At 43.5% G+C, this 12,309-nt stretch overlaps 1 protein-coding gene across 5 annotated transcripts in view; it reads right to left on the minus strand.

Annotated features, from left to right (window-relative positions):
* znf821 (zinc finger protein 821) overlaps positions 1-12,309 on the minus strand; it is a 15,505-nt gene continuing 3,196 nt past the window's right edge. For 2 of the 5 annotated variants that reach the window (XM_052063800.1, XM_052063798.1), the window contains exons 2-6: positions 5,585-5,716; positions 5,350-5,450; positions 3,832-3,930; positions 3,270-3,436; positions 1-2,652 (exon numbers count right to left, since the gene is read on the minus strand). In XM_052063800.1, the coding sequence (XP_051919760.1) occupies positions 1,737-2,652; positions 3,270-3,436; positions 3,832-3,930; positions 5,350-5,450; positions 5,585-5,716 (1,415 nt within the window). In that variant the 3' untranslated portion in view covers positions 1-1,736. Of the gene's footprint in view, positions 2,653-3,269; positions 3,437-3,831; positions 3,931-5,349; positions 5,474-5,584; positions 5,717-12,309 lie in introns of all 5 variants that reach the window. The other 3 variants (XM_052063799.1, XM_052063797.1, XM_052063801.1) reach the window with 2 other exon arrangements.

Genomic DNA, 12,309 nt, shown 5'->3' on the forward strand with positions numbered 1-12,309 from the left:
TTATAGAAAAGTTCATTTATTTCAGTAAATCAATTCAAAACTGAAATTCAAAAAGAAACACATTCACACATATGGACAATTTAGTGTCCTGGATAACCGAGAAATTCAGCCTTGTGAGGCAGACAAGCTAACCACTAGCACACTATGCTGCCGTATGTAAACTCTCATCGTCAAAATTCTAATACATGTAAAATCATGAACGATTCCACTGGTTAGTTTATATAATACTGTTTATGTGTTTGATACTTTGAACCGAATTGCTGAAGTTGATCAAGATTCCAGCTCTACTCCAATGGATGGCGATGCATCTGTAAGTCAGTCCTGTAGAGAGGTCACATCTGCTGAGAACCAGCAGCAGAGATGCAAGGAGGAAATAGCAAAGGTTGTGTGGTGTGTTGGCTTGCAAAATTTTGCAAAGTTGGAAACTTTCCATGGGACTGAACCTGCAACGAAAATGGACATCATGCCTTTCGAAAATTAAAAAAACGAGTAATTTATGCCACAAAATAGCATGAAGCTCCTCCCTGCAGTTCAACACGCTTGGCACCAAGGTGCCAGCAGATGGCGCCAAAGCAACGTATATTTTTGAGGCATGGCTTTGGCCTGAGCACAAAAACGATGAATATGAGCAAATAAATACGGTAGGTAATTTTTTCTTTAATTTTAAAAACTGTGAAGGCTGAACCGCGAATACGCCTGGGTTCACTGTTCAGTAATGCCCTCACATTCCTACTATGAGAGCTGTCTGCTTTGCAACGACTCGTGACAATTTTCTTCATTTAAGTCTGGATGTACAAATTATACTGCCCCCTGGTGAGTCATCACCGTGATCACAGAATAAACTCCACTGTTATCTCTGCATGCATTACCGTAATTCCCAGTTCTTTCTGAGACAGTGCACTTGCCTCAATTCCCATGAAAAGTTTCCAAATTTCCCACCCTAAATTGCCAGCAACATTGCCTGGAAATTTACCACCTCTTTGCTGCCGTAGTGGAGTGGGAAGAAGAGAAGCAAGGTTTCTCAAGGATGTGTTTTGGTCCCGTTTAGTAGAGGCAGTAGAAAAAGAGGCGCCATCAGTCAAAGGGGGGGCTGAGGTAGAATGTGTCCAGGAAGCGGAACCGAACTGGAACTTGAACAGTGAGGGCAGGGCAAAGAGGTCCCCCAACCCCTCCCACTCCCACCACTGAGGGGTCCGCGTGCAAAACGTTCTGTCTCCTCTTAAGGAAGTAGAATAAACAGGTTCAATCTCTTTACAACATGCTTGAAGGTGGTTGTCCATATCTGGAACATTCACAACACTTGGAATAAATTAGAGCAGAGGTGTCCAAACTGTGGCCCAAGGTCATTTCGGCCTATATATGTATACATATATAAAAATGAAGGATATTTTAGTTTGTATTTCAGGTACTTTTACAAGTGTAAAATGTAGCTGTTCTTGCTAGTTGTTTATGGGATATGTGTGTGGATATGTTTTTGCAACAAAACATGTATAGAAGATGTGGACAACCGCTTAGTTTTTCACAATTTTGAAGACCTAGTGAGTTTTTTTGAATCATTCAAATTTGAAAGGATTGCTCACAGCAGCCTTCTGTTGTGTCACCTTTAGAAGGCATCAAAGTTTCACCTTTAAAAGGACTTCATGGGGAACGGTATTTAAGTTTTTTATTTTTCTGTATATGGCACTTGGAAGTTTGGACACCCCTGATTTAAAGTGTTTGTCACATCTGCAGTCCTCTTAGGGCAGCTTCATGAAGAGTCCATTGCCCATGGAAGGGACGGGCACGGGGCAGGGGAACTGAAAAAGATTCATGTCGGCCGTGAGTGCGGCCATGGCGGCCGGATCGTGCTCGATCTGCGTCCTGAGGGCGGGGTCGATCTTTTCCAGCCGGCGCTTGATCCTCTTAGCCTCGCGCTCGCGGACGAGCCTAGCCTGCCGTTTCTCAGGCGTCTCGTTGGCCCTCTTGAGGCGCATGGCGTCGCGGTCCCGCTGCAGGCGGCGCGCCCGCTGCTCCTCCGACTCCTGCATCCTCTGCATGCGCTTGGCCTCGCGATCTCGCAGGCGCCGCAGCTCGCGCTCCTCGTCTGTTTCGCAAGCGCGCTTGTTCTTCTTGGCCGTGCGCTCACGCTCCAGCCGGTGCAGGCGAGACTCCAGGGGCTCGTTTTTGCGGCGCAAGGCCCATTTTCGCACGGGGGACTGGGACTCCACCAGCTGCTGGTAGGCCACGCAACTGTTGCACACCAGGAGCACCCCGGCCGGATACACGGGCATCGGACTCAGGATGTCTGGGATAGGAGGAAGACCTGAGGAGGAGGAAGTGAGGGCATCAGGGATGGACGCCAGCGACGGCCCTTCGGATAACAAACTGTCGGGTAGCGAGGGAAACGAGGCTCCTTGGCTCGCGGGTCCTTGACACGGTCCGGACATGTGGCATGCTTGATTGGCTTGACATAGGCTGCTGCTGGGGTCGTGGACTTGACATGACTGAGGGCCCTGGCAGGAACTGGGACTGAGGCTGGGCCCATGACAGGAATGAGGCCCCGGTCCTGGACTGGCCATGGGAGTGCTGGAAAGCGAGTGGGTCAGGGGACAAGTGTCACTTCCGCCGGGGACCTCCACCCTGGTCATGTCCAGGACATCCTTGAGCTTCTCCCTGGAGCAAAAAACAGCAGACAGCTAAGCTTGAAGAAGACCCCCCCCCCCTTTAAAGCCACACCTTGACTTCACTTCGACTTAAATCAACCTCTCAGCTCAAGTTGAGACTCCCAAGCGAAACACACACACACACGAAAATAAGTTATGAGCAAAATATATTCAGCTACAAATGAAATATACTAAAATAGTTAACTCATTCACTCCCAAAGACGTTTTAAAATGTCTTTTCAGACTTGGTCTTGAATTGGCTGGTACTGAATGAGTTAATAATATTGGAACAAGAAGAATTCTAATCAAATACAATAAAAGGAAAGTAAATCGGCAACACATAAAAATAAGGATTTCCAAGAATCGAACAAAAACAAACGCAATAAAAAACAAGAACCTGTTCATTTAAATAAAAGTCAAATAAATTAACAATATGGCTAACAATTGAAGTAAATAAAATAAAAACACTACTAAACTCCACTGTGTCAACAACATCACAAGCCATCAATCAAATGTCGCGAATCAGAAGTGAATGCTGCTAAGCTAACAAACAATAATCTAAGCATTCAACAAAACAACACACCAGTGAAACTACCACTGGTGAATTTAACCAAATGAGGGCAGTACCTGTTGAAGTTGTCGGTGTCGGTGAAGTGTGCGCCGCACACGGCACAGTTTGAGAGACGGTCCTCTGAGTGGATGAGAAGATGGCGTCCGAGCGAGCCGGGTGAACTCAGCGCTCGCCCACAGACTGGACACACGTAGCTCTTGGTGCTGCTCATCATGCTTGTGTGCTGTTTAACAGACAAACGTTTTCAGCTGTGGTTGTTGACATACAGGATTCACCTATATATGATCAAGTTCAAAAAGCTGATATAAGTAGTGCGAGATAAGGTTTAACGCACTGCAACATAGATGCCAATTAGTGTTACCAATACGCTAACAGACTGGGGAAAAAAATCAGCTAAAACAGTCTCTTTTGTTTTCAATCCATTGCCTAAAGGGTTAATACGCTCCAACATAGGTGCTAATTAGCGTTAGCAATATGCTAGCAAACTAAAGAGCGAAAAAAATAAAATAACACACAATGTACTGTATATATCAGTCTGTATCTGTTTCCATTTGATGGTGAAGCTTCATCTAATGTGCATTTCACATGATCTTGGAGACAATACTGTGTTTGGTTCACCTGGTAGACATGGGAGATGAGCTTCTCTGGGCTGCTGAAGTCCAGCGTGCACAGTGGACATACAAAGTTTGTGCTGTGGTCTGAGCCTTCTTCGTGCTCCTGCGGAAAACCAAGCGCCCTTCAAATACATATTCCACACACATTCCAGAAACATATTTAGACCCCCTAAAAAAAAAAAAGGGTCAAATTTTCTGGAGCCGCAAGTGGCTCACTGCCCGCTTCGCCCACTTCCCAAAGCCTTTCGGCCAGTGCACTTTAATGACATATTGAATGTGCAAGTGAGCCAGTATGACTCAGCCATAGTGACACACTGCTGTGTGGTGCCTTAGACATGACTCACTCTGATGCCGAAATGGAGAATATTTGCGAACAGAAGGCGCGCAGAAGTAAGAGCTGCTTCTGCTTTTTCGCTCGTCTTTAAAGGGGTGCTAAAGGCAAAAAATGTTTTGGATGAATATGATGCATCCACCCACACTAAAGATTGTATTTTGATTAATCGTGTGTCAAATAAACAGAGGAATTCATCCATTTTCATCCATCTCAGGCGGCCGCCATTTTGGTCAATATCACCATCTGCTGTGGGACAAAATGAAAGGCACAACTGCCCTCAGACTTGCATTGTGTTGGTTGCAAACAGTCTCTTCATCATGCTGTCCATATTTTGATATCAACAGACCAAGACGACACCTGGAAGTTGTTGCCATGACGAGTGGACACCCTTGGAAACTTGTGAATTGTGTTATCCAGTCCAGTCAGTATGCCGGTCTAGAATTGCGAGTGTTTTCAAAGACAGCAAATGTATCGGTCTGCTCAGAGTTCATTCAAGGATCCTCAAATGGACACCAGACATTCACCTGTACTTTTCCTGTCACATGAGAATTATGAACACGTCCAAAATGTCCTCAAAAGGTCAATGCGACAAGAAAAATCACAAAACCTCAATGTTTATCGAACATTTGCAACCTTGAACGAACCCTAACGAAGTCGGACGTAAACACGCATTTTTCTATTTTCGACAACAGTCGCAATTGTTCACTCGGTGAGGACGCGAGAAGGAATACTCATACTGGTATCAGACTGAAAAAAAAGTGTTTCGCTTGTGAATAAGTAGGGGATTGGGTATAAAAAAAATTGTAGAAGCAAGGTATGGGTTCTCCCCCCCCAAAATTCAGGGAATAGGTGAATTTGCAATTGCTGAACTGCAAACATTTGCGGGTCCACTGTGTTATTTGTACTTAGTTGAAGCAAAAGAGATTTATGGATAACACAGTCAATCAGCGGCTGTTTATGGCATGTGCATTATATGTGGCCACACAGGGCAGCTTTGCTTGCAGGGCGCTAACCCAGCCCAAAAAAATACCCCCCAAAAATGTTTATTATTGTGTAATTACATGCCAGGTCAAGCCAGGCCATTTGTGTGAAAAATTTGCACCCTCTAATGGAGTCACCCTCTGAAAAAGAGAAGCAGGGTATCGCGCCATTGCCTAAGTAAGTCAACGAACCATCCATCGCTCTCACCTCTTTGACTCCTGCTCCTTGCAGGCGGCACGGCGCCCTCTTGGCAGTCATGTGGTCATCGGCCGAGGCGTTGGACGAGGAGTCCGGGTCGCTTTCGCTGTCTTCTATGGAGGCAAACACAGCCCTATCAATACAGACGGGACAACAGAGCACAGGGCAGGGCTTACTCTCACTAACACCGCCTCAGTGCGAGGAATGTTGCCCATCCCTGCCGCGTCCCTCCGTCGTCCTCTACCTGTGGCGCTCTCGTGTCCGACGACTTCCTGCGAGTTGTTGCTGCAGCACTCACTGTCTTCGGTGAACTCGTCCCTGCCGTCCATGTTAATCGTATGCTGAAATCCCGTGATGCCGGAAGTGTGGAATGGCCCTGGAGAGAAGTCGGGGAAGATGATTCTCAGGTACGTCCTACACGGAGTGCTTGTACGGCTGCGAGATAGGGTTTCCTGATCCAAGTCAAAACAGCCCTCTGATGGAAACCGTCGCAACCAAGTGGCCTGTGTTGAAAATTGAGCTTGACGCCCGGCTTCATGTCAAAATATAAATCATAATAGAGATTATTATGGGAGGATTTGGGCCGCAATGCCGGCCATTAAACTCACTGCCGTATTTATAACGATGGTGCAAAAATCATTCTGCCCGTCGGACAATTACTCAGCTGCGAAATAAATGGGATAAAAAAAGTCGCGTCAGCTAAAAAAGCTGGCGGTACATTGCTGTAATTACTAACAGTGGGATCAGCTCATGAAAACATTCAAATGCAATACCAGCAACACACACTTTGACAGCTGCGACACCGTCGATTAAACTCAAGTCGTTTCATGAAGTATAGCGGTCCAAAATTTTTATGTTTCATCCATCCATTTTCAACTGTACACATGAAGTACTGAACCAAGATTTGAACCTGGTACCTCTCAACTGTGTGGCAAACATGCTCAACACTAGGTCACAATTTAACTTTTACTTTCTTTTTTTTATTTTAATAGTAGAAATCATTGTTATGTAAGACACTTTGTATAATTTAATTACTGTATACTAAAGAAAAGCCACAAGTAAAAATGTGTGCAATATAGGATTACATTTAGATCGTGGATATAAAAAGTCAACACACCCCTGTTAAGCAGCCAGGTTTTTGTGACATGAAAAGACAAATAATATCACAACTTTTCCACCATTAATATCACCTATAACTCAGCTCAATTGATATACAGTATATATATATTTTTTAAAGGAGAGTAAAAACAATTGAAATGTTTGCATAAGTGTGCACACCCTCATAGCTGGGAATCTGGCTGCTTTCGGTCTTAAGCTATCAAATTCAAACTCGTGTTCACTTTTTTTTTGTTTTGTTACAATCAATCAAACCTTTTGGAATAATTATTACCAAAAACTACAACCTTTGTTTCATTAGACCATGACACATTTCTCCCCATATGTGCTTTGGAGATATGCTTTTGTTCAATGAGTGAAAAAATATTCTTCAATTGAGTTTGAGAAGTTACAGATCACATGAATGCTAGAAACGTTTTTGAAATAATTTTCCTTGGACTCATCTTTGTAGGTTACAAAAAACTTGGTAACTGAACAAGGAGTGATATGTGTATCTTATTTCGATTTATAAGACTACAAGAAGAATAATCATTATTGCACTGTTTAGGAACAAACTAATTACTAATGGGAATGGACCATAATATTTAAGTGGACAACAACATAGCAAAAAGGTTTAACGTTCCAAAACAATGATCCAAGGCTCTTTGTCGTCATAGCAACGTGAAATCTGACTTGAATGCCTTATTTACCACAAGAAGTCATTAATTTTTCAAGACGCCTGCACACACCAGCGGTCCCCTGAAACACAGTAGCGCGTGCAAGCTTCTCCCCTGAGAACGCATTGCCATTTGATTTGATTATCAGTGCTTCGAGTTTGGGGGAGTTCAAAGGGAAACGAGCAGCCACCAAAAATCTCTTTAGCCCATCCAGTAGGTAATCATCACCAATGCAGAGCAGGCCGCTTTCCCATCAGCCATCCTGCGCTGAAACATCATGAATGTGATGCCAGTCGAGCTCGGTGACATACGTGCTCACTTCATTTGCATCCCAACCCCCCGATTACTGTTTCACACGCACACACAGCCTAATACGTGCTGCAGTCCTGGAGCGGAAAGTAGGCTGCATTCTTTTTTTTTCCCTGAAGCTCACCAGCCTTCTTTTCTTCTCTCTCACTACCACCCACACATCGAACAGCCCAGTCGCCCTCGTGTGCAGCTCCCAACAGTTCCATCGCTACACGGCCAGCTCTGATAGGGAGGACGTAGCTTTGCCCCTATGTGACTCCTTTTATCGACTCCTTCGCATCTTTTAGCACACTTGACCCCGCATAACTGCTCAACTTCCCTTCCCGGAAGATGCTGCTGTGGAATTGACAGTGTGAAAATGAATGATGGATTCATCTCTGTCCGGCTATTTGAGAGGTGCAATTGCAGCCCGAATCCTGACACCCCCCCCCCCCCCAAAAAATATATAATATATATAATCAATCAAATATTGGGGAACATTTAAAATCTGACTGTAAATGCAGAGAACCTCTGATTATTAAAAATGGACGCACAGAATGTCCCTGGTGTGAACGAGATTGCGTTTTGCTGTAATGTCTTACTTTGTGATTCCAATCAAGGACGTCAATGGCGCCTGCAGCGCTTCATCTTATGAAATGGACTCTCACACTAGTCTAGTTATGATTATAAAGCACCATATTATGTGTTAAATGTTGCTTACTCAGCAATTATTGCGGCCTGGTCATCCTGAAAGGGAGATTCCCTCCATCTGCGCCCATTTCTCAAGCTTTCTTAAATTTCCCCGGATGTTTTTATTTTTATTTTGCCCTGCTACGGGATTAAGATCAGGGGATGTTGTTCATATTTGTCAACTGCGGGTTTGCGAAGCCCTTTGAGACACTTTGGCGATGAAGCCAAATAGATACATTTAACTTGACTTGTCATTGAGCAGGAAAATTTCAGACATTTGACGACTGATCACTGATTTGACATGAAATGCAAAATATCTGACGATCCGATCCAACCTACCAGATCTATCGAATTTACGCACGGCACCATTTGGCACACTAATAATATATCTTTGATCACAATGTTTTGATGAATTTGAGATACCAAATTCAACTTTACGATAAATTGCCCAATCATGTGTCTCAAGGTGGTCTGTCATTCTGCTGCTTCGGCACTGTCCAAATAAAGCTGACGTGTGAACCCAATTTGGGCAGTTTTCCCATAGAACTTCAAGAAGTTTGTTTGCACTGCCGGAGTGTGTCTAAGTGCTGAACTATGAACCAGCACGACAAGCGAGCTTCACACAGCCTCGTGATTGATGTGTGGGAGATGCCCCCCCACCCCCCCCTGCTGTTAGTCTGCGTCTGTACATCTGTCTCTCTACCCTCCCTCCATCAGTCTTTGCCACGGTGATGTTATCTGCGAGTGTCTGTGCGTCTGTATGCAGGAGGTGACGCAGTGTCTGACTGAATTCAGACAAAGAGACAAACTCATCAGCCAACAAACACGAGACGATGAAGAGGAGGAGGAGATAGGGGGTGGGGTGAGGGGGGGCTGAGGAAAACAAAAGATAGGACACCAAAACTCGACTTGGGTGCCAATCAATGAAAAGGACTTGAATTCATCAAATCCCTTCTCATTCTTCTTTCAGTCGCTATCAAAATACGGACATCCAGACACTAAACATTGTATAAACCTGCAGGGAAATGCCGCCCCTCTTACTTTACATCCTCACAAGGATTCTGGATTTTACTTTTAAAAGGAATGTCATTGAATAAAACGTTGATCCAACGGATGCGTATTTGGGAGTTCAACCGAATGGTCGACTAGTTGACTTTTACTTACTACTACTACTTTAACGCTTGAAAAAGACGAATCGCTAGGAAGACTTTCCATTCACCCGTCTGCTGCCGATACCAGACTGTAACGTCTGTGGAGTAGCGGAATGTCCGGCCAGCAAAGCAGGCAACTTTAACTTCACAAAAAAAAGAAACTAAGGGTATATTCACACCAGGAAAGTCCGTTGGTGTCCTTTTTTTGTTCGGCACAGTTCGTATTCACACTTGGCCTTTTTTCCAAGTGAGCTATATTCTTTAAACACGTCGAGGTGTGTGACGATCGGTGCTTCCGTTGAACAGAAACCTTACAAAGTGAGTCTTGGTCCGTTAAAAAAAAAATAATAATAATAATATATTTGCAACTGGATTCATTTGTGTGTATTCACACCTGCATAATAGGTCCGGAGGAGCATGGAAAATGAAGTCTGGTCCGTTCAAAGTGGACCAAACAGTGCAGGTGTAAATACACCCTCAAATCAACATTTAAATGCAGACCGAGCTCAAAGGGCAATGTGCAAACTTTGCCTTTAATCATAATCCTGCAAAAAGACAGACACAAATCCTCTTGGATAAAAGTAATGTGGTCTTCAAACATTCCTACACCCAGTTGTTGTCCCTACAAAAGTGGATAGGAACCCTGACCTCAACCCGAACAAAAATATTAGGGACTAGAACCAAGGTCCCCGGTCCAACATCAATAAACAGAACAGTCACATTTCAAAGTCTAGCGCACACGTGTCAAACTCAAGACCTGAGGCCGCATCTGGTTCGCCAGGTCAATTTGTGTGGCCCGTGAAAGGAAATAATGTGTGTGAACTTGCTAAAATCTGCATTGAAATGTCAGATTGTCATGTGGAATAAATAACGTTGCGATTTTGCAATAATTTTGTTACCCAGTACACACTCACTTGAACAATAATTGAACAAACTATTATTATTGACTGATTTCAAAACTAGTAATCTATTAATTTGTTGTGTACAAGTAACAATTTTGTGGTTTCACTGCCATAATGGCCCTCCGAGGGACGACGTAACTCCAAATTGGCCCGGGACTAAAATGAGTTTGACACCCCTGGTCGAGCAGAAAGCCTTTTTCCCAAATAGAGAAGATGCTTTTGTGGCTGCAATGTGCACAACTGCCTGGAATTCCAAGCTATTTTGTTTGTGTGTTTGTTAACCTGTCTGGTCTGCTCCTCCACCAAATTTGATACCAGACCCAAAAAAAAGAAGATGTGTCAAACATTGGACAATGGTAGTGTACTAGAACTCAAAGGAGCTCACAAATAATCACCAAAAGCCCAAAAAGGAAGGATTTCGACGCGCACCGTGGACCGTTGCAGGGTAGCGAATGAGCTCATTAGCTTATACAGCTTAGAGCAGTCACAAGTGCCAGATGTATTTCAAAACCTGGATAGAGAAATTATGCTTAGAAGCTGCATGAAGCATGCAGAAATTCAACAGATTACACACGGCAATCGCCTTGATGTCTTAAGACATGTTTCCAGCAAGCTCTACAGCTCAAACTTAAAGTTTTATGTCCATCGAGTAGTATAGTACAGCGGTGATTCCCAAGCCTTGCATCGTGAGAGATCACTTCAAAGATGTCACACCACCTACTGTGGTTCAAACGAGAGCCAGATCAGAGTTTACCGTTCCCAAGCATACCATGGTGGAAAAAAATTAATGAAGTGGAGCATCCATTGAAATGGCTTTTTTAGTCTTCTGTTATCACACTCAACTCATTAAAGGTTAATCAATGCTCAGAGACAGGAAACCTGATTTTATTAACCCACCTGCTCTGATTTTGGGACATCAGCAAAAATGTGCTTATTATCATGGAAAACTGAGCCCCTTGGATACAGTTGTGAAACTGTACATCACATGATGTCATGCTGATCTAAAGAAAAAAAGACCTTGGAGCTAAATACAGTTGATAAATGGGAGCAGTGATGTAGGGGTTCAATCAAAGGTCATCTACTCTAAAAGAATCATGTCTGTGTTTGTGTTTTTAATGGTTAAGCCAGTATCTCACGGAGCGGCGGATACACTGTATTTGCGATTGTGTGCACATAGCGAATGTTTTTATGTGTTTTGGGGTTTGTTTGTTTTTTTGGTAATCTGGGTTCATTCAAGGTGGCAACGGTTTTAATGGTCTCAAAGAGTTTTGAATTGTTGAACATGTAAAAAATTTCCTGGTGACAGAAAAATCTCTTTGCGACCATTATAACTGTTCGTGGACATCAGGCGAACGTATTTGCAACCTTGAGAGAACCCTGACGAAAAATTCTCATTCGGGCAGTGCGTAAAACACTCGCCAACCCTCGCCGCTCAGTCAGATTCAACAAGCTTTAGCGATTAGCATTAAGACCACTGAGTGACAAAACTTTGCAATGTTAGCGGATATTGATTTTTCGTCAGGGTTCGTTCAAGGTCGCAAAGATGTTCGCTAAAAGTTTTAATGGTTGCCGACCAGGATTGTATTGATAATTACTGTATCGATTTATCGCTTGCGGAGGAAAAAAACGGACCAGATAGTTTTTTTTTTCCTCGACTCCATAAATGGTCATTTACGTGTGTTTGTTTAAATGTGTTTTCAACATTCACCTTTGCTCACTGGTGCGCTACTTGGCACTCACTCACACGCACACATCAGCACAAAGTGTGGAAAAGCTGTCAAAATACGCACGTTTAAACCGTTTGGTTTGCATGTGTCCAATCAGTTCTTCAAAGGTCCTTTAGACCCACTTATAGCAGTTTTACTCTCTTTTTAACCAGTCACCTGAGCTTCAATGAGACACTTGCGTTGACATATGGCTGTGACACAGGTTATTGTCTCCCTGGGGAAAGAAGATGTGCATGTGCACCATTTTATTGATGGGCTTATGAAATGCCTTTAAATAAATTATTCAATGTTTCCATGTACTCTCTACAAAGTATTGCATACTCCTAGGGGGTATACACAAGTACACACATATATATATATATATATATATATATATATATATGATACACACACACACACACAAGCGAGCATTGTATAGTCAGAATGGGCATATATAATA

Source organism: Hippocampus zosterae, chromosome 4 (genome assembly GCF_025434085.1).
Source record: "Hippocampus zosterae strain Florida chromosome 4, ASM2543408v3, whole genome shotgun sequence".
NCBI lineage: Eukaryota > Metazoa > Chordata > Actinopteri > Syngnathiformes > Syngnathidae > Hippocampus > Hippocampus zosterae.